A 22644-nucleotide genomic window follows, 5' to 3' on the forward strand; every position below is an offset into this window, starting at 1 on the left:
ATCCCTCTCTCTTTTCAGTTACAGTTACTCGTTAAGACTAACCTGCCGTCACACAATAAAACCTCTTCCTCCATTAACAGGCCTGTTCCATCTGCCTGGGCAGGGGCCAGCCTTCTCTCCACCTCCCTTATCCTCTTCCTCCACCTTCACACACACACACACACACACACACACACACACAGGCGTAAATGGGCACTCAGGTTTCAGGCAAGTGCACGGCTGACCTTGCTAAGCTCGGTATTGTTCAAGGGGAAGCAGCTATATCGGCGGCAAGCGCCTAACTAAAGCCCTGCTCAAACAAAACAGGCTGTGGTGGTGGCTTTGTGATGGTGACAAGAGGGGGAGGCAGAGAAGGCAAAGGGGAGGGGAACAAAATGAAAGGAGAGAGGAGAGGGGGAGAGAATGAACGCAGAAAAAAAACCACGACAAGGCGGTTTCGCTTTACAGACGTGTGCCTTGTCGAGAGCGATAGAATGTTTCCGATGGCCACTGTTATTTGTGGGGAAGAGGGGGGAGAGAAGGGGTGGCGAGGTGTGTGTGTGTGTGGGGGGGGGGGGGGTTGTAATGGAAAATGAGATGCATATCGACAGGCTGCCAGCGAAGCCTCTGCCATTCAGATAACAGTCACAAGCCCATTACCAGGGCCCAGTGAACACACACCACAAGGCATTACAAGCACCCAAGTAACAAGACACGAAACCCACAAACATTTATAGGTGATGGATTCCTACGCCATTAGGGCCCTTGGATTTATGCTGCTCGATTTGAAAGCTGCCAAACGCACACTGGAAATGTCAAGTCTTAAACATTATATAGGGTTCAAACACAAACATGTAAAGGTTTGCAGGACACAAATAGGTTCTGGTTTAATATAACCAGCAACGCTGGCGTCAAGAGGGTTACATGAAATGTCTGCCTGGCTTTGACATTGGTTGGGAAGATGCCCTTGCATGCATTCCCCAGGAAGGTTCCGGAAAGACAAAAGTCCAATTCCGAGCCTGCAGGGCAATGGCATATGCTACACAGAGAGGGGTCCATCAGAAGGCACACTGGTGGTGGGGGGAGTAGGTGGTGGGGTTTCACTAGCAGTAGGCATCAATCACCAGACACAGACTGAATCAGTGGGTCAGTCAGGACACCTCCAGCACCAAACGCCTCAGCGTGGGCCACCTTCCCCCCTCCGCCAAGGAGAGGCCACCGGCTCCTCCGGTGTTCGGCGTGGGCATTAATTACGCCCATTGTGACGGCTAAAAGGCGATTGGATCGGGGCTGCGCAGCACGACTCCCATCTCTTTTTTTTTCCCCTCTACTCCGACCGTTGTTCCTAAAAGAATGATTGAGAGAGCACGTCGCGTCTAGACCAGAATCCAAATGTGTTTGAAGGAGTTTCTCAATCCACCTCCCCTGTCTACCCCCTGCCACGCTGTGTGTTTCAGTGGCTAATTGAAGTAGCCGTCCACAAATTCAATTACGAGATTTGAGTGATTGCGAGACGCCAGGCCCAGTATCCCACATCGAGAGAGTAATCATCCTCACTTTTGACGTCGGGTAATGGAATAAAAGATGCTAATTGCCCAATACTGGAGTGTTTATGGGTTTGAAATGACATTACGGAGAACATTTTGCCTTCAGTCGGAAGGAAAGCAGCCAGACAGCCATTTTAGGGATCTTAGTATGTTTTCTTTTATTAAAAAACAAATGTTAAAAAGCTTTCTGTGGGTACGAATCCTCTTATCAGCAAAACAGGAAAAAACAGAGGAACCATGACCTTGCTTGAGTATCTTCTGGAATCTACTTACCAAAACAGGAATACTTTAGTGGTGGTCAGAGCTGCAGTCTCTTGTTCTCCACAATATGCATAAACATACTTCAGACGCACATTTCAACAGGAGTGCGCCCTTGCTGCATATTACTTAACAAAGCCAGTGACTTTAAACGGCTATCCGATTCATAAAAGCAGGGGGTCAACAGGCGTGCTAAAACCACTTGAAACCCTCTTGTGAGTTTTTCAATTTTCTGCTTCAGCATAATAGTTCCAGCAACAGATGGGGTCTGACGGCCCTGTGACATCGTTTTACCTTAATTTATAGTTTACAAATATCAATTACAGTCAACAATGTCTGGCACTCAAAGAGGCCACAATGAAAAGTCTTTCTGTCCATGGCTGACGCAGTCTCTCTCTAACACTCCAGGGAGGGAGGGGGGGGGGGGGGGTCCTGGTAAATGTTAGCCGTTAGCATGCTGCTGCTCAGTCGTCCTTGGCCTTGCCCTTCAGGCTTGACTTGAGCTGCTTCTTCTCCTTCTGGCCCATGACACGGTAGAGCTTCTTCTTCTCCTCCTTCAGCCTCTTCTGCTTCTCCTCCTCCTGCTGCTCCTTCTGACGGAGGAAGTCCTTGTGCTTGGCACGCTGCTCGGTGCGCGCCGCCTTCCGCTTGTTTCCGTAGACGGTGCCCAGCGCGTGGAGCAACTGCGCCACCTGGTGGACGGGAGAGGAGTCACAGCCATTGAGTTCCCAAAAACACATGAACACACACACACACACACACACACACTAACAGAGTATTACCTGAACCTGTGGGTGGAAAAGCCTGTGAGTGTGATTAATGGACTGTGCGAGTGAGCATACGCTGATCTGGGATGACTGCGACTTTGGGCGGTTAACACTCAGGCCGCATTTGTGTTCGTGCTTTCCTCTGAGATTCACCTAAACGACGGAGCTAAAAGCCGCTTGCACAAAAGCTGCCTTGTGTAGGAGTCTTTCGCTCTGGATTAGTTCTGACCTTTTAGCGCTGAGTGGCAGCAGTTAGGGGACTTAACCACCGGCCTCAAAAACAGCCAAATATCAGCAATTGCGATATTCCCTCGAGGAGATGGTTCAAGCTAAACCCATGCATTACCTGACTCCCACACCTGAGTACGGGGAATAAAAACTAGGCTTAAAATGCACTTAACATGGCAGTGAAACTGTAGTTATTTCAACAGGTATTGAAATGGGATTGTGGTCGCTCTCAAAACACTGGCAACTCTCAGAGTTTCATTTCATTCCATTAAATAACCACACCTACGCTACTTAAAGCTAACATGGCTAAGTGTCATGGTAAGAAATGAACATGTGGGACTTCAGAATAGTGTAAGAGTGTATATGTGTGTGTGTGTGTGTGTGTGTGTGTGTGTGTGTGTGTGTGTGTGTGTGTGTGTGTGTGGGGGGGGGGGGGGGGGGGGTCTCACCTGGCGCTCGTGGGGCTCGCGGATGACGGCGGGCCGTACGAGGTCCCGCGGGGTCTTGCCCTTGGCCTGCTGCTGTTTGGGCTTGCTCTTGAAGGGCAGAGACTTCTGCAGCTGCCGGGGGATCTGTAGCCGGTTGAAGCGGCGCGGCTGCCTCTCCACGGGCTGCCGGGGGGGGGGGGGGGGGGAGACAAACAAAACAACAGTGTGTTAGACGTCCTGGTAAAGTGGGTCTCTTCTGTGTCCAGTGATCAGTGATATGAATGGAAAAATCCTTTGTGAGGGCTGCAATACGGTCTAAGCTTTCCATGTACACAGTGCTGCAGACAGACCAGTGAAACGAGTCCAAGGAATGACCTAGAAAAGACTGGATTGGACTATCACACAAGTTCAAGGATCCACAAGGAAGTTACAGGAAACTACAAACACAAATTAAAGAGCAATATATGTCAAATATAAGGCTATGTATTTTTCAGGGTTATAAATGAATGAGGATTTTTATGAGGGCAGTGAGTAAGTGTGTAAGTGTGTGTGTGTGTGTGTGTGTGTGTGTGTGTGTTACCTTATAGAGGGAGTCCTTGTTGGGTTTGTTGCGGATGCCCATGTCATGCTTGAGCTGTCCCAGGGTCCTCATGCCCGTCCAGCTGGCCTTGTGGCCCACGGGCAGCAGCAGGGACGTCACCGGGTTGTACAGCTGGGGCACCGACACCGGGTACCAGGAGCGCAGGAACACAATGTCTGCACCGCGCACGTGCGCGCACACACACACACGCGCACACACACACACACACACACACACACACACACACACACACACACACACACACACAAAGTTATATTCACATGGATGCCACCACATATGTTTTATTACCGGGACAGATAAAAACAAATGATTTGAACAGAAGCATCCTAACAGGTTATGACTACATACCCTGAGGCAGGCACACACACATACACTGCCTCATAAACCAAATACTAATTATTTTTCTGAACTGTAATTTGTACAAACATTAGCATATGCATTATGCAAACCTGTAAAAAGCATCTTCACAAACTCTACTCTGAAGCCAGCATGAACCAAAATGCATTACATATGCCGTTTCTCAAGAAGCACCAAGAGAGAATTTCACTAGAATTCACTGAAGCTCTTATGTAGGGCAACAGCCTAAGTGGACCGCCTGTCATACAAAACTATGTTCGAGTTCCTCGCTCTCCCTCCCTCTCTCTCTGTGTGTGTGTGTCTCTCTCTCTCTCTCTCTCTCTCTCACACACACACACACACACACACACACACACACACACACACACACACACACACACACACACACACACACACACACACACACACACACACACACACACACACACACACACACACACACACACACACACACACACACACACACACACACTCACCGCTCATGAGGAGCCGGTCCTCGAAGGTGGCACGGAAACATCCGGGTGGTGTCCTCAGGGCCTTCTTGATCTGACCTTTAATACCGCTGACTGTCCGGATGGACGCTCCCTCGAACTTGGCCACCTCCAGCACGGTGTTGAACATGCCCTGCAGAGGAAGACGAGGAGGAGGAGGAGGAGGTGAGAGGGGATGGGGGCAGATCTTGTGAATGAGGTCTCCATACTGACTGCTCAATCTGACTCTCGTCACACAAAACAACGGGGCACTCTTAGTCTACGCGTTCGCTTACAAAAACGGGTACTGAAAAATTTGTTTGAAAGTTCTGTCAATGGAGATAAACGAGAGCTGTGAACTTCAAAGCTCTGCACTAGTCAAATCTATTGATTTGTCCCAGCCACCAGTCTCAGGCTCTAAGGTTTCAATTTGTCTGCTGCCCTTTCTCAGCGGACAGAGAGATAGAAGAGAGAGAGGAGAGAGCGAGAGATAGGAGAGGGAGAGAGAGAGGGAGAGAGAGAGAGGGAGAGAGATAGGAGAGAGAGGGAGAGAGAGAAGGAGAGAGAGAGAGAGAGAGGTAGAGAGAGGGAGAGAGAGAAGGCTGAAATGAGCTAGTGGCCTCCCGAGAGTCTAGGCAGACACACACACACACACACACCTGAATGAAAGAGGTGTTCTTGAAGATCTTGTAAGGGTATCCGATCAGCTTTAACTTTTTCACAACGGTCACTGACTTGTCCAGGTCAAGGACCACTCCTGTCGCCGCAATGCGAAAACCAGCCTGAAATAAAAAAAAAAAAAAGGGAGCTTGATTTACAATATCACTTTCCAAATCACAAATCAAGTAAAATAAGGGGGGAAAAAAGACACTGATGCCCAATATTAATGCCCCCCCCACCCCAAACCCTGCAATGCCACACACTATGTTGCAAGAGTATATATATACTGGATTTTGTCTCAGTTGTCCACCATTTTTTATCCACCTGGGTTTTCCCTGATAACCATATGTTTCTCATCACAACAGTATGAACAGTCAGGCGAAGACTACAGAAATACTGAAAGTATGCATACAGGGATTTGACAGTGGTACAGCCCAAAGCCCTCCCTTATTTAGCAGGAATGTGCCCCAAATCCATTACACTGTGTGAGTGTGGGATCATTGGGATTGGTCATCACAATTCATTTAATTAGGAAACACTGCCCCCTAATGGCACTAGGACATCCAATCCTTTCTGAATTAAACCAGTGCAATATTTCATTTTCCTTCGAAGGAGCCCAATTTTTCTGCATATTTAAATATATATATATATAGTCTTTGGAGTTGGTTTCCACTCTGGTGGCTCTCTAAGTGCTTACCTTTGTGCCGGCGACGGACTGCACTGCCAGGAAGCCCGTGCCTTGAGGGGTGATGGGCCCTGCGGCAATGAGACAGAAAGAAATCAAGAGCGGCAGAGCCTAATCAATACCCACTTTCAGACGGTCATTAGCAAGCAAAATAGCTGCCTAAATGACCTAAACGCAATCTAAGAACATATGGTCCCCTCAGTGGCCGAGGAGGCTCATTCGTACGATGATGGCTGAGGTCTCGGCGCAGGCCTGGTGGGTAAGGGTGCTTAGCGGGGCGTTTCCATCCATCACCAGGTGAGGAAACAATTTCATCTCAGAAACTCATAATGACCTTGGCTATATGCAGGCCTATGTGTGTGCCTTAGGGAAAGCAAACACTAGCTGTGCCTGATTAAAAGCATTTGCTACTGAAGCTAATTCAAAGTGCACACGGCTTTTGATATACTGCAACTAAGTAATCAAAGAGAAAACACTAAGCAAAAAGTTTCTGGGGTATGTTTTTTTAGGCTATTAGTTTGTAGTCATCTTTAAATTAAGTTTGATGGTCAAGTGAAGGACTGATAAACGCATCTTGATCCCGCTATCCAGGATATGATACTTGAGAGACTAAGTAGTTATGTGTTCTCGATGGAAACATCCCAGGAAAGTTAACAACACCTTTCAGAGTTGCCAGAAGACAAGCAAGCTTTTGGTCAGTGCCAGCTAGACTGTTCTTGGTGATGTTTGCAAGGTGTTTGTATGTTTCTTAGGTAGTTAGCTTGCTAGATTTGAACCCAAACTCTGTACCACTGCTGTAAATATGAAATGTGTTTCACAGTATAAGAAAACTGATCTCGATAGTGTTCTAACGGGTCACGTATAAGAAGCCTGTCCTTTAGAGTCTGTGTCCTGAGTCCAGAGAGCTGGCAGTGCGTCCCTTACCCCAGATGGTGGCGCCGCAGTGCATGTGCTCGGGCGTGTACTTGAGCAGGCGCTGGCGCCCGTTGTGGTCCTCGATGTAGTAGAGGGGGATGGTCTGGAAGCGGCGCCAGCCCATGGACAGGATGAGCGGGTCGCGCGTCTTCAGGATCTTACCGTGCCAGCGGTGCTTCTTCAGACGCATCTGAAACAGAGAGTGAGTGAGTGAGTGAGTGAGTGAGTGAGTGAGTGAGTGAGTGAGTGAGTGAGTGAGTGAGTGAGTGAGTGAGTAATGGAGTGAGTGAGTGAGTGAGTGAGTGAGTGGAGTGAGTGGAGTGAGTGGAGTGAGTGGAGTGAGTGGAGTGAGAGAGAGAGAGAGAGAGAGAGAGAGAGAGAGAAAGACAGAGAGAGACAGAGATTTATATGCTGTACCATTTACCTACAGTAAACTCTGTGTTCAAATGTTCCATTCAAATGTGACAATGCAAAAGGTTCCTGCCACCAATAAAGCACTCTGAACTGAACTGAATTGAATTGTATGAAAGAAAGAGAGGCGGGGGAGCAAGGGAATGAGAGAGAAAGGGAGAGAGAGAAGGAGAGAGAGGGAGGAAGAAAGAGCATACAAATAGAACCGTGTCTCCTTTGTCAGACTCAGTATTATCTGACAGGTGGGACCTTACCATCAGTTTGACAGATGAGGTGGAGCTACCAGTTACTTCTGAACATTGTTTTTATAGGACTGCTTTATTTCACAAACTCATATTTCACACACACACACACACACACACACACACACACACACAGTTGTGATCTAGAGGCACAAAGCCTGTCTGACTGAGTGACCCTGATGTGCTTGACACTCACTTGAACGTAGCCCACGTTGCCTTCGCTGGCGCCCAGGCCGCCGAGGATGATGGGATAGTGGGGGTCGAAATTGGTGACAAACTCGCAGGGTAAGGAGGGGATCTCCATGCGGACGTACATGCCGGGCCGGAAGCCCTCGTACTGCACACGCGTCTCGTCGTCCACGTTCTCAAACTCGGCCCGGTTCAGCTGTGACAGGAGAGAGAGAGAGAGAGAGAGAGAGAGAGAGAGAGAGAGAGAGAGAGAGAGAGAGAGAGAGAGAGAGAGAGAGAGAGAGAGAGAGAGAGAGAGAGAGAGAGAGAGATGCAGGGTGAGAGAGATGCATACATGTCTGTTTTCCCTTTTTTCTCTTTTCCTTTTATTTGTTTTCTTCTGTTCTACGAATGCTTTGGTAAAACAATAAATGGTTTGTCATGCGAAGGAAGGATATTTGAATTTGAGAATGTGAAAGAGAGAGTGAAACAGACAGACAGACAGACAGACGTAGGAGAGTGTATGCAAGAGAGGAAAGGTCAGTAAGAGAGGGAGAGAGAGAGATGGGGGGGTGAAAGATGGACGAGGGAGATAGAAGGATAGACAGAGGGTGAGGGAGGGAGGGAGGGACAGAGGAAGTAAGCAAGAGAATATACACAACACACACAGTTGTTGACACAGTGACACAAGCAACCTATCAGCTCACTCACACAATGTCAGTTAACACAAAGACAGCGGTATCAACCCTAAAATGGTGTCAGACTACATTCCAGGGGAGGAGCAGGCCAGTGTGTTGGCTCTTTGTTGCAGCTGACCTGACAACTACGAAGGAGCCGCCCAGTCTTCTGTGAGTCGGCAGTTCAAGGATTGCTGAATCGGCTACCCTCCCCCAGACACAAACCCTTGGATTCTGTTACCACCGAGTTAAACAGTTTCAGATGCCCATAAATCAAAAATGAAAAATTTAGCAATAAATGAGAAAACAGACCATTGTTTCACAACATTTATCAACAGTCATAGCAACCGCATGGTTGTTTCTGTGTGTCTGTGTGTCTGTGTGGTAAAATTGTATTAGAGACCATTCTGCTAAAACTATGATTCAACCGCGTCATGCTTTCACTCTCATAGGATTATGTCTGTAGCCAACAACAGCTCTTTAATCCTACTACTCTAACAGAGGAGACTTTCATTTTATTTGACTAAATTTAACGCCTGTTACACACTCAATGTGTTGCAGTATGGATGGCAAGAGGTGCCCTGACCACTTCGATTTTCAGGTCACACCAGTTGCCTCTCAAAACGGCCACAAGAGTCCAACAAGCACAAGTTAGCTGCTCAGAACTCACAGCAAGTGGCAAAAAAGCACAAGCTTCAAGCGTAAAATTGCCCTGTGAGTACAAATGGACATTACTTCAGTTTACTTACTGCACGGGGCTGGCTAGTGGAAAATACTACACTGGGTCACTGGAGTCTATTACAGAAGCCACAGTAGAGGCGGATTCTAAATGGGAGTTGGACCAAGCACTGAAAAAGCCCCATGCTGATGCACCGTGTAAAGCAGTGCCCCTGGCACAGTGTAAGAGATACAAACATACAGTGGAACTATGTTGATTACAGTGACTTGAGTGCAACTCAAAAAGGACCCCCAGATCTGACCCATGTTGTGGGCCAACTGACCTCAGCCTGTTTCTTCAGCTCCTCCTTGAGGTCATCGAAGTAGGTGGCGTCCCCGCCGTCGTCGTAGGCCGAGTCGAAGCGCTCCTTCAAGCGTCTTTTTTTCTCCAGACGCTTGTTTTTCTGAACCTCCTCGTCGTCCATCTTCACCAGTGGCTTCTCCTCGTCTTCTTCTTCGTCACCATCGCCATCGTCATCTTCAGCGCTGCCACCCTGGTGAATTAAAATAGCGGCTAAAACACACAGAACCCACATCTACAACTCCAGTATGAACTCATTAAAAGTTCTGAGAGACCTTTTCAACAGAGCAGTGCTTCTGTCAGAAAGCTGACTCTGCGTGTGCGTGTGTGTGTGCGCAAGCATGTGTGTGTGTATGTGTGTGTGCGTGTATGTGTGTGTGCGTGTATGTGTGTGTGACTGTAAGCCTGTGTGTGCGTGAGTGTGTGTGTGTGTGTGTAAGCATGAGTGTGTGTAAGCATGTGTGTATGTGTGTGTGTATGTGTAAGCGTGTGTGTGTGTGTGTGTGTGTGTGTGTGTGTGTGTGTGTGTGTGTGTGTGTGTGTGTGTGTGTGTAAAAGATAGAGCAGAGTGTGGTAGTAGACACACAGGGCTGTGACAGTTCTCCAACCAACACTTTCAAAAAATCCCGTGCGAGCGGTACCTCAGCCTTGTCCCCCTCCGCCCTGGCTTGGCCGCGGTGCACCTCCCCCGTCTCCAGATCTTCAAAGTCCCCGTAGAGCTCCTCTGGGGAGGAAGGGGAGGAGGGACACAGAGCAATGAGCACAAGCCAACTCTGCAGAGAGCCGGGACCAGAATACCAGATGACACCCAGACACATCAAGGAGGGAGCGACCGACTGGCCGTGCAATGTCAGAGAGAGAGAAAGAGAGAATGAGAGAGAGAGACGAGAGAGAGAGAGAGAGATAGAGAGAGAGAGAAAGAGAGAGAGGGGGGAAACAGGGAGACAGAGAGAGGGAGAGAAAAAGGGAGAGAGAGAGATATGGAGGTGGCAGCTCACCATCCTCCTTTAGAAGGGTGGCAGCGTCTTTGTCCCCTTCCCATTTGCCAGTCACAAAGCAGTCCTTTATGGAGTCCAACATCTGAGAAATGAGAGAGGGTGGAATCATTATGAACAAACAGTCGGACTGGCAGACACAGACACACACACGGACACAGACACACACACACACACACACGGACGCAGACACACACACACACACACACACACACACACACACAATCTAAAAGTATTTGGATTTCTCAGTGCCACGCCTGACTGATAGAGCCAGTGCTGTCTCGGGTGCTTCCTCTCAATTCAATTTCAAGGAACAATAAAGAACCAAAATGCCATTCAGTAATGACTGGGAGGATAATCAAATATGCCCTCAGAATCACTAAACAAGGATCAGGCCTACAAGTACAGACTCTCAACTTCTCCAACGACAGAATCTCACAGAGCACTTCATTTCAGTCAGATCAATAGATGTCCTTCTTTTAAACTACCCCCTAATGTCAACATTGTCTGCACTGCCTGGTAATGATTAGACAAGGATCATAACTGCCACAACTGCCATCCTTTCAGTCCATCAAGCACACTGCAATAGTACATAATTAAGGATGGATGCTATTTGACTCAAGAATAACCATCTGGAACATTCCCAGATAGTTTAACAGTCTTAACAGCTTGACAACATCTATGCAATTACTGGCCACTTGTTATAGATGGGTATAGCCAGAAACAACGTACCATCATGACACTTGGATGTGAATTGGATAAGACAAAAAACGACTGAATCAACTTTGAAATACAGGCAAAGACATGGAAGGGTTAATTAGGCTACATTCCTCTCTATGAGTGTATTCTCTCCTAAATCTTGATTTGACCCCAAATTCCACTGTGAAAGGCCACATGTTCCAGCCAGAGTTTCCACTAGAAAAAAATGGTGCCGGTCAAAGTGACCGGCAGAGGTTTTGTTTTCCGGACATTTTGATGATATGCCGGTCAAATATCCTATTATCCCTTCTTAATTGGTCAAATTTAGGAAAACTGGAGACAGGCTATGTAGCTTAAAGAATGACATAATCAGGCTGTATAGAAGGCAACATGTTCATTAGCCCAACTTAAACATGCCTAACAAGATCTAGTATCTTTTCATGGACAGCAAGAGTCCGCTTCGTTCGTTGTTTTAAAAAGGCTAGCCTACGTTGTTTGTTGCTGCTACCCACGTTATCTCCAGTGGTGACTGTTTAACTTACACAGATGCGCACACACAAGAATGAGCGCTCACACAACTACCCCCTAATGCTATGCCTCTTTATTTGATAACAATAAATTAAGAAATGTTTCCTATTCAGGGAAATGTTTAGTTTTTTCTCTCTTTCGGCCGCGGTTCAATGATACCGTTTAATTGTGCCAGAAATTATCCGCGCACCAGTAATCGCCTCGTCGAGGAGGCCCTAACCCTGCAGATCATAGACAGAGAACGCATAGGCCTACTGTATGCCTTTGGTAAAGAACACTTTGCATGTCCAGTGTACACGGAGAATTTGACCGGAGAGATTTAATTTTGTCGGACAACCGAAAACTGTGAACCGAAAACTGTGACCCTAAAACCGTGATACAAACCATGCCGTGGGTTTTGTGAACCGTGCCACCCCTACTAACAATGCAAGGTTATTGACTGTCTGCTATAAAACCAGACCTGAATTCACTTTGTGAAAATCTGGCCTTGCTCCACTGTGGATTGTTAGCAGTCATTGCATTTTAAAGGCTGTAGACTTCAGGTTCTTTTTTTTTTTTTGGGGGGGGGCTGCCCATGACCACCAACAGTAGGAAGTATGCGGTTTGAGACACAGCCCATTACTACATGACCACTGCATGTGTTACTGGAGGTCTCCACTTGAGGTCAGAATTCAGACCCTGAGTCGTAAAAATAAAGTTGGTCTTGAAAGCTCATGTACGGTCATGCACTTATACTAATCGCCCCTAATGTTCATGTCGCGTTAATTTTTGAGGACATGCACAACCAAAGCACCAAACAGACACAGGATACACGTAGCAGCCATAATGCGTACAAGATATGTCCGTAGGCATGTGATGTTTAAAGGCATTTGCATTTACACGTCAGTAGAATCTGATCTGTTTTGTGGTGGCGATGTTGTGGAAAAAGTGATCAGAAACAGATCAAAAATGCTTCAACTGTTCTAGTTTCAAATCAAACTGTTCTCAGATTCTTTCTGCCAACACACCAAATGCACTTCCGGTTTATCAGATGCATTCTGCATTCTGCATTCTGCAAACTCACCTCGTCCTGGTCCCAGTCGTGGCTGGTGTCCGGCTCAAACCGGGAGCAGTCCGCGGCGTCGGCTCGCAGCCTCTTGCCCTTCTCCGGCCGGCTGACCTTGAACAATCCACCCACCTCCTCTTCTTCGGCCTCATCATCCTCTTCCGCCACTGGGGAACAGCATCACGCAATGGACGTTCAACAGAGCACAGTAAGGTCTAACAGCACATGAGTGTACAAACGGAAAGACTTGGAGTTGTGGAGCTGTGTTCTTCAGGATCATGTGGAAACTTTGGTAAACCCTAAAACCCTTCGCTAATCCTATTACACTAGTAAAACTCAATACCAACTGGAACAAAAGCACATGCAGCAATCGCTCTCAAATGGAAGTGACTAATTTATATTGTGTGTGTGTGTGTGTGTGTGTGTGTGTGTGTGTGTGTGTGTGTGTGTGTGTGTGTGTGTGTGTGTGTGTGTGTGTGTGTGCATGTTACAACAAAATAAATTATGTAGAATTTAAAGTGGAGTTGAGAAGAACTCGACCTAATTAACGTTTTCAAATACATCCCTGGAGTTCTAGGTGCTCTAGTAGCATGAGGTTGGCTTCAAAATCAAATGCTACACTCGCAGTGGCATCCACAACATGGGCCATGTCAACGCAGACATACTCACCTGTGCCATACACCAGCTTGCGCAGGTTTGGGGCGGCCTGCTGTCTCCGCAGGTATGCCTCAGCGGCTTTCTGGGCCAGGTCTTGTTTCCAGCGCAGGGCTCCTGAGGCGAAACGAGACGAGAGACGTGCGGCGTAAACAAACAAGATGACAAGCACAAGACGGGGGCCGTGCCCACCAACAGATGGCAGGACTCCAGCAGAGTTGAGGGGTGAACATGACTCAATAGAGGGAAAAGAGGCTAGAATGAGAGTTGGGGCATAAAGGGTTCCTGACCTTCGGTGTCGAAGCTCGGCTGCTCATCCTCCTCCTCCTCCTCCTCCTCCATCTGCTCTTGCTGCTGTGTGGTGACCTTTGACCCTTTGGCTTTCTTTTCTGGAATTTTAGCGCTGGAGGTTTCTTCCTCCATTTCAGAGTCTTTGTCCTCCTCGTCATCACTACTTTCACCTTCCTCTTCCTCATCGTCATCATCGTCATCCTCCGCTTCATCAGCTTCCTCTTCTTCAGAGCAGTGTCCAGAATCTGCTGGTCCCTTTCCTTTCACCTGCTCCTCCTCCTCTTCTTCCATCTCATCTTCCTCCTCTTCAGACTCCTCGTCTCCGCTCTCTTCCTCGGCCTCACTATTCTCCAGGTCGTCTTCGCTGTCGGCAAACGCTGGCATCTCTGCGATCGTCTCCTTCTCTGCTTTCCTCTTCCCCACCTCCTCCACCTTCTGTCTCTTCACTGGAGGAGCATCCTTCTCCGTGTCTTTCGCCTCCTCCTTCTCCACAGCTTTGGGCTTCTTCGCCACAGGAGGACCACTCTCCTCTTCATCATCTTCCTCCTCATCATCATCTTCTTCACTGTCTTCATCTTCTTCCTCGTCTTCATCCTCTTCTCCGCCATCTTCGTCATCACTATCTTCATCTTCCTCATCATCATCATCATCATCGTCCTCGTTGTCTTCCTCACTGAAGACAGCCTTCCTCCTCTCTCTATTTGTCTCTGGGTCCCATACACGGCTCTCTGTGGGCCCTTGCTTGGCCCTGTTTAGAGAATGGAGATATTTAGCATCTATCTATAAAGCAAGAAGCGTCTGTGTGTGTGTGTGTGTGTGTGTGTCTGTGGCACGCATATCTCGCTGACCGTTTGTCAGACTGATTTCAAACTTGGCAGGTGTCTTGCTACGGGCATGAGTAAGTGCAATTTGACGTTGTTTGAATAAGAAATGCAAAAGATATCGTTAAATAACCTATATCGGTAAAAGAAGCACACATTGGCTTTCGCCGCTAGCCACTCCCCCTTCCACACAGCACTGTAGGACTGTAGCCTAAGCTACCAGTGAAGATAGAAGCAGGGCTTTGGCAGAACTGATCAGTGTAGGTTACACGGGTAAAAACTTAAGCGAGTGCAAGATAACTCCACGGATTTTGCAACAACACGCCAACATGCCAACACACGCAGGTAGGCTATGCAGTGGCTCTTCAAAATGACGTAAAAAAAGATGTGATATAAGCGGACAATTTGAATAGCCCAGGCTACTTTGGACTGTCTTTAGACATTGAATAGGCAAACGACAATTTCAACTGCAAGGTCCTAAATTGAAACGAGCGATAATGGTCCCGAATTAAGGAACGTCTCAGAATGCCACACATGCAAAGCATAACCAGCAACAAGCAACGAGTGGCAGGCAGAGTGTGATCTCACTTAGGCCTATATGAATAGCCCAGGCTACGTTGGACTGTCTTTAGACTTTGAATAAGCACACGACAATTCCAACTGCAAGGTTCTAAATTGAAACGAGCGATAATGGTCCCGAATAAAAGAACGTCCCAGAATGCCACACATAAAGCATAACCAGCGACAAGAAAACGAGTGGCAGACAGTGTGATGTCACTTATATGAATAGCCCAGGCTACTTTGGACTGTCTTTAGACTTTGAATAAACAAACGACAATTCCAACTGCAAGGTCCTAAATTGAAACGAGCGATAATGGCAGAGTGGCAGACAGAGTGTGATGTCACTTATAGGCCACCAGAGACTGTTTTTGAGTCACACCGTTGCAAATTCCATATGATGCATCATTCCACAAAATGGTTTGTTTTCTCTATCATCAAGTTATTCAATAGGCTAAGCATATAGCCTTGACTCAAAACAGCTGTTGTCATTTTGATTTGTAAATAATGTCACATGCAGCCATGCTTAAATTCTGCTCATTTCACATTTATTATATTATATTATCTGTAGGCCTATTCATTATTGAATGCTTACCTGGAATTATGTTTTTCCCTATCATCCTATTTTTAAGTCCTAGTACAAACAATAAATCAGTCCCTTTAGATAGAAACAGAGAGAGAAAGAGAGAGAAAGAGAGAGAGAGAGAGAAGAAAGAGTAAGTGAATGAGAAAGATCAAGTATGAAAGACTGCTGCCGGGGGGCGCTGTAGTGCAACTGGCCACAGCACCCGTACCACATAAGGATCCACGTGCCCATGAGTGAACCACCGGACCAGGTTCGAGTACAACCTTAGTCATTTTCCGATTCCACCACATCTATCACTCCTACTCTCTTCCTGTCACCAAAAAAATATATGATTTATTTATATTTATTTATATATATATATATATATATGCCAAGACTGCTTCCAAAAAAAGTGCAGAAACTTGACAAAACTTGAATGGCAAGTTCTCAAGAAGTCTCCTGCTTCGAGCGCAAACCTGTTCTATGTTGACACAAACTCTTTTTTGCATGCTGATGAAACCACACAAAAAAAAAACACATCACTGTGCACTCTGGCACCCTTCACCCTTCATATCATTCTGAATTCACAGGGGACTTGGGTGCTCTTAGGTCCAGCTCACCCGCTCTCTTCCACCTCCTCCTGCGTCAGCGCTGCCGTGTCTGTGAACAGGGACACTTTACTGGCAGCCATCTTGGCATCCAGGGTGGCATGCGTGCCAATGAGCGACTGCACCAGCTCTGTGGTGGGCCTCACCTCCTCCTGTGATGGGCAGAGGAGACACTGCTTTTAAGACGAGCACTCACATCGAATCAGAGTTTACTTATGCAAAGCAAATGTCCAATGGGAAGGGAAAAAATAATATTGGAAAGAGGTACAGAACGGTAGCAACCTCCCACAAGTATATGTCGCACAAATCAAATCACAACAATAGTCTCAAGTATTGCAAGTCTCCATAGTCTTAAAAACTAATATTGAGAATACTTAATAGTCTTAAAAACTAATATCGAGACTATCAACTTCATCAACAGTAACCTTGTTTTTTAGAAGCAGCAGTTTCTAAATTATATGTCTTCTAAATGATTGGCAACAGACTGATCTTAAAGACACTGAACGTGATGTGGTATGTCTTGACCTGTTGCTGCTTGGCAAGGCCACCTGGCACATCGATGTACACCGCGTCCTTGTCATACACAACTCCCCCGACGCCAGCCATAGGGGCGTAGATCATCCTCTCTTTCTCGTTCAGGGCTCTCTTCTTCAGGGCCTCTGGCAGCGGGCAGGGGTCCGGCAGGAAGCTCACATCGCCCACCCCAAAGTCTCCCACACCTGGAGAGCCACAGGAAAGTCACATGACAAGGTCCATACTAAATAGAGTATCCATTCCTGATATATCCTCAATAACATTCTATTTATGTGACAGAGATCATGAAGCTGCCCTATTGCTGGCTAGAATAGCCTATCATGTTAGTCAATTGTTAGTCATTATCAACAACAATAAAAATTCAACATGGATTTTTCCTGCGGCAAACCTGCACAGCTGTCACCATAGTTCAGGAAACACAAAAGACTGCCTGGTGTGAACAACATCATGCATATATGCTAGAAATGGTAATGAAAATAACAAAAGGGATAAAAGGTCATGGTTTAACAATGTAAAGCCCCCAGGTGAAGAACCACTGGCCTAATCTATATGACATAGCCTATTAATTATAGGGCTAAATCACAAAATGCCTCAAAATGCCTAATTTTGGAAGACATGTTTAGGCATTAATATCTTTAAAAGTATTACTCCTAACTTTTGTAGTAAGTAGGCATAAGACATTTTCTCAGTATGACTGAACCATTAACAATAATACAATTCTTTATTAATGTTGTGCCAATATTTTATGTCTCTATTCATATAAACACGAAGACGACTAAATGAGGTGTGATTGCATTCTTTGACCATTTTCATGGGACTAAAACAGTATGTGGGGTAGTAGCTAATAGTAACAGTAAGTAATCTATGTGGGACTAGCTCAATGTAATATTTAGTGTCAATGTTGTACCATGTTTTCTTTCATAGATAAATAAACTTGGACGTTTACATTTGTTTTTAAAATGTGCCTTACCACAATGTATTGTGATCCAACACTCAAACCACTTGTCAAGGTGGTCAGGTACACATGTGACCACATATCTTTTGTAATGTAAATTGGCAATGCTTTCTGATGTGCCCTGGACAATGGGAGTTCTAATGAATGTGACGTCGGCACTCGGCAGTAAAGGAATCTAAACACAAGTGGTCGGCAGCGTCTCTGGCTGTACGCCTTGGATACATGTGTGAACGGCGATGTGAACAAATGTAGACTGGCCCTGAGTTAATTACATTGTTATACCTTAGCTTCTTCATTCCTGTCCCTGAGGTAAAACAATGACTTTAACTTTATCTATTCATGAGCACTTTGCATTAAAAGCCCATACATCGAGTTACTTCCAGATGGATTTCAATGTTGCTTCTAGCTACCACATATATCATTTTAGCCTAGACTACGTTTTTAATGTGTGTATTCATGTGTGGCCTTCAGCAACAGGATGCATAAATGTCCTTCTGGATCAATTAAGCTCTATTTCAAAATTAGCTAATAAAGCTATATGATATTGGCCCATGCTTTTTTGATAAGGGCATAGCCCTCATTCATATCTCATATCATCACAGGCAAGATTGCCAAATTTAGAATTGCAGCTGAATATTATTATGCAAAGTTGGGAGGCATTTCAGACAGGTACTCACCAGGGATGTGGACTTGGCCCTTGTTCTTCAGGAATGTGCCACGCAGGTAGCCATAGAGACAGACGGTCCTGTCACATTTAGGGTCTTGCCTGACATCCTCAGGATTGGTCAGATCCTCCATACTAGGGGCAAATAGAGAATGGAAGAATGACCATAAGAAGAGAGTTGGAAAACAGATTTCAACAGCTTTAACAGTTTTTCATATAGTGTTACATAAACTCGTTAATATGTATTCTCTATACTATTTCTCAGTACACAATTCACAATTCCACAGTCCCATACTTCACTGTATGACCCAGTCAACCATCTCTGGGTATTAGGGGTGTCACGATTCTCCAAATCCTCGATTCGATGTAATTTTCGATTTTAAAGTCACGATTTGATTCGATTTTCGATCTTTTTTAAATATTACTATTAATGCATTCCTTATATGTTATTTACTCTTTTTGGCCTTTTCTTTTTCGGGGGGCTTTTATTTTGACACCGCTTTGAAACCGTTCCAACCGCGAGATTGTAATGTAAACAGAACTTTAGGCTAAAACAGAGACGTGAACATAGTAAAATGAAACAACACAGAATGTTAATTTGATTGTTTCAGCACACTCCGAAGGGACCCAAGGTTAGTGTTCATGGAATATGTACTTATAAATTTGCATTTTAAGCCTTAAAGTAACTTTGGACTGTAATTAGACCATCTTTTCACTTGCTAAGTTGAGTAGGCTAAGTTAGTTTTAATTGACGTGAATGAACGAATACTTCCACACCGGTGATTTCAAAGTAGCAAGAGGGGCTTTGATTTCGGTAGGTTGATGTGTAGGCCTATATTTTAACTGGCTGCAGCCTAAAATTAGAGGAGTGTTGACGCTGCAGTTCAGCACGTGCATGTGTGTTTGTGCTCTTGGCATACATGCTGGACGTGACATTTGGGGTGTGGCTGCATCGTCGATTCTACTTTTAAGTTCAAAGTTCGAGATTGAGATGTAATTTCGATCGATTTCGAAATAAAATCGAAATCGTGACACCCTTACTGGGTATGATGAAGTAAATGACAACCAACACTCCTACTCACCGGTCAGCCACAACGTAAGGGTGAGAGGTCTGCCACACCAGAGGTCGGAACTTCATGACAGAGACGAAGCGCCCCAGGTTCTTCACTTCCCGAATCTGGTACTCTCCATAGACCATACCAGATAGATAGAACAGCTTGGCACCCTGACAACAACAAAAAAGGCCGTTGTTAACATACTCCAATTCTGACTGTTGCTAGACTCTCCCAACCCTGCTTCTGAAGACTTAAAACAAGCATTCAGTAAGTCTCTCCGTTACTCCTGACTGATCTGATCAAGGACTTTACAATGCCCACCTACAGCAGGACACAAAGCAGGGTCATCAAGTATCTTACCTGGTAGACCTCAGTCCAGAATCTGTGCTTGAGGCGTTTCTTGGTCTTGTGCAGGGATTTGTTGTTCTTGAAGGAGTCCAAGTGTGTTAGCACGCCCATGATGCGGGGAAAGCCGTGCACCTGGCAGATGTTGAGGAACTCGAAGGTCTCCATCTCGAAGCCAAAGCTGGCATCAATCAGCATCAATACCTGGGGAAAAGGACAGGCTGAAACCTTCTGCAACAAATCTGGGCATGAGCTCAATTTCAAATCCAGAGAAACTTTAAAGCTAGCAACTATAAGCATTTATAAATGTGACAATTATTTGGAAGGTACAAATCTCAGTGTAAAAGATCATGAGGGAATAAATAATTAATTATAAAAGCAGTAAGAAAACAAATACGTACCAGGTCAGCCACCTTTGCCAAATCTATCATTGAGTTGATGTCATTGGGACATTCAATTAAGGTCAGGCGTCTCTTCTTACCTGTTAGCAAAGAAAGCAAAGGAGGTCATTCTTAATTCAAAGGAGCAAGTTTCTTTTTTTGGAGAGTAATGAAAATAACATCACTAAATTCCTGTAAAACCCTACTTGATAACACAAGCAGATATAAAGGGACATGGTCATCTAGGTATAATACCAAACACCCAGCCCTTCAGAGAAACAATATACCCACCTGATACTATTGTTACTGGCCCACAGATGTCCGCTAGCTTTTGACGCGTGTAGTTTTTGACAAGGCAGCGAATCAGGGTACTCTTGCCAACCTTTGGAGGCCCTACTACAACCACGACAATAGGTGGAGGCTCCAAAGGTGCTCGGTCCACCAGGGGAATATGATGCTTCTTGGTTTTCAGATCTTGAGTCCTAAAATAAATTATGAAATAAATAACCTTGCAATATATCTCATACTATCAGGGAAATCCTTAACGACAAAATTCATTTGGAAATTGAATTAGCAGTGACTGATGCACTCAATTATCTTTTAGCCTAGCATACCGGGCTGTGCGATATATATTGTCTACGGTAATATCTTAGTTGCAGTTTTAGCAATGTGTGCAACTTATTCTCAGTGGCTCTCTCCTAGTCTGATCAAATGCACATATGCTCTTAATGTTGTGTTTTATTACTTATTTATGCATTTTATTTTCAATGCTTAGTCATTTTTCTTCGTGTTTTATGCCTTTTAAGAACTTCAACGGTGTGTTTTATGTCTGGAAACACAGAATAGTAGAAGGAGAAAGAAATCTAAAAAAGGAAAATATAAAAAGAAATAAAATACATATGTTTCCAAACATAAAGTGCAAATGACTAAATATTGAAAATAAAATGCATAAATAAGTAATGAAACACATTAATAAAATAGGTACAGACTAGGAGAGAGCTACTGACAATAAATTTGAAATGCATTTGATCTATTCTAATTCTTTTATATTTTCCAACTTCCTATTATCTACTATTCTCTGTTCTCAGTTGTATACACTGACAGTGTAAAGCACCCGAGTTGCCATTTGTATGAAATGCGCTATACAAACAAAACGGCCTTGTCTTGTCTAAAATTCCATAGTATGATATCACATGACAATAGACTAGTTAGATAAGTAACTGGTCAGTGACTTATTGGGTAGGATGTGAAATGGAGACAGAGACAGAGAGAGAGAGAAAGATAAAAAAGAGACTTAGATAAAATTTAAAAAAAAAGAGATTTAAATGAAAAGGGAGACAAACATTTAGATAAGAAAGACAGAGAGTGAGAGCCGCCAACCTGTGGAAGGTCCTGGCCATCCGCACAGCTGACTGGACGGCAAAGGCCTTGGGATTCCTCTTGCGCTCATCTTGATCAGGCTCTTGTCCACTCTGCTTCTTGTTCTTCTTCTTCTGCGCCTTAGGGCCACTGTGTTTGTGCTGATGTTTCTTCTGCTCCTTACGCTCTTTACCCTCCATCTTTTCAGGTCTAAGGTCCACCAACAAATCACACAACTGTTACTCACATAGAACAATCAACCTTGTGCATATGTAAAACCATGAGGGTGTGTGTGTGTGATGGCTCATGCTCACTCACTATGGTTCCATAATGACAATCTTTTACAGTCCTCTTACTCGACTAGTAAAATGGTTTGAGGACAAAAAGACAAGGACAGAATAACTCTATACATCGCGAATAACTTCAGATTTGAATGACAACAGTGTCAGTGTTTTCTGTTCGGTGATTTTGACCGCTCACCTGTGCCTCGTATTCTCTAGCAACTTGTTATATGCCTTATGAGAAAGGTGTCACAGAAGTGTTCACTACTGATTAGATCTACAATGCCATGAAGTATTAACACCTTAACTGGCAATATGTTGTGAATGTTATTGAATGCCCATACATATTATCATCAGTTTAACTGCTAGCTCAAGTAACAACGTTCGTTCTTTCCTTAGTTATTGCAACGTTACAAGTGAACATCAGCAGTCTTCAGCTAATAACGTTACCATCAAACTATGCGTAATATTTGCGCTTTTAAATTAAATGTTTACCTTTTGGAGCTGTATGTTGATTTTGAAGTTTCCACAATATTCACTAACTACGTGCTTGAATTGTCAATGAGTTGCGCATTACATCCACTCATGCTTGTGTTTCTCCAACATGTTTTTTCACGTGTGCTTGAGGCACCCGGAAGTGATTGCACCGACACTGAGATACCGTCGAGAATAAACTCCGGCAGCAAACGTTCCGTGTCTGAGATGACCTGTTTTAAGAGGCGCTTTCTCTCTCTGGCGCAAGGGATTCAGTACATTGAAATTGAGAATCAAGAGAAAAATAAAGATAAGACACTAGAATTTGATACAAATATTTTATTTAAATAAGTATGATGATTGATAACCACTGTGTTGTTTTTAAAACACTGAACCACTGTTGTTCCTTTCAATTAATTAAT

At 45.0% G+C, this 22644-nt stretch overlaps 1 protein-coding gene across 1 annotated transcript; it reads right to left on the minus strand.

The window, feature by feature from the left end:
* Positions 1-1658: 1658 nt before the first annotated feature.
* Positions 1659-22370, minus strand: bms1 (BMS1 ribosome biogenesis factor). Its single transcript, XM_076298283.1, has 23 exons — positions 22244-22370; positions 21489-21677; positions 20400-20590; positions 20130-20209; positions 19744-19932; positions 19411-19553; positions 18342-18463; positions 16701-16894; positions 16188-16327; positions 13623-14371; positions 13348-13449; positions 12697-12845; positions 10410-10491; positions 10053-10135; positions 9395-9604; positions 7745-7933; positions 6905-7085; positions 5993-6051; positions 5295-5417; positions 4642-4789; positions 3788-3963; positions 3229-3390; positions 1659-2476 (listed from the first exon to the last, which is right to left on the minus strand). The coding sequence occupies exons 2-23, from the start codon at positions 21665-21667 to the stop codon at positions 2249-2251; spliced, it is 3879 nt and encodes a 1292-aa protein (XP_076154398.1). The 5' UTR covers positions 21668-21677; positions 22244-22370; the 3' UTR covers positions 1659-2248.
* Positions 22371-22644: the final 274 nt, after the last annotated feature.

The sequence above is a fragment of the Alosa pseudoharengus genome, unplaced genomic scaffold, assembly GCF_046254945.1.
Source record: "Alosa pseudoharengus isolate Yale_2024_CS ecotype anadromous, Long Island Sound unplaced genomic scaffold, YU_APseudo_1.1 YU_APseudo_1.1_scf_21, whole genome shotgun sequence".
Taxonomy (NCBI): domain Eukaryota; kingdom Metazoa; phylum Chordata; class Actinopteri; order Clupeiformes; family Clupeidae; genus Alosa; species Alosa pseudoharengus.

Bases quoted from the DNA above. Each gene is read 5' to 3' on its own strand.
- bms1 (XM_076298283.1), bottom strand. From the start codon at position 21,667: ATGGAGGGTAAAGAGCGTAAGGAGCAGAAGAAACATCAGCACAAACAC. The intron at 16,328-16,700 runs GTCAAGACATAC...TGCCCATCACAG, and splicing joins GCCTTGCCAAGCAGCAACAG to GAGGAGGTGAGGCCCACCAC. The intron at 7,934-9,394 runs GTCAGTTGGCCC...CTCCTGTCACAG, and splicing joins AGCTGAAGAAACAGGCTGAG to CTGAACCGGGCCGAGTTTGA.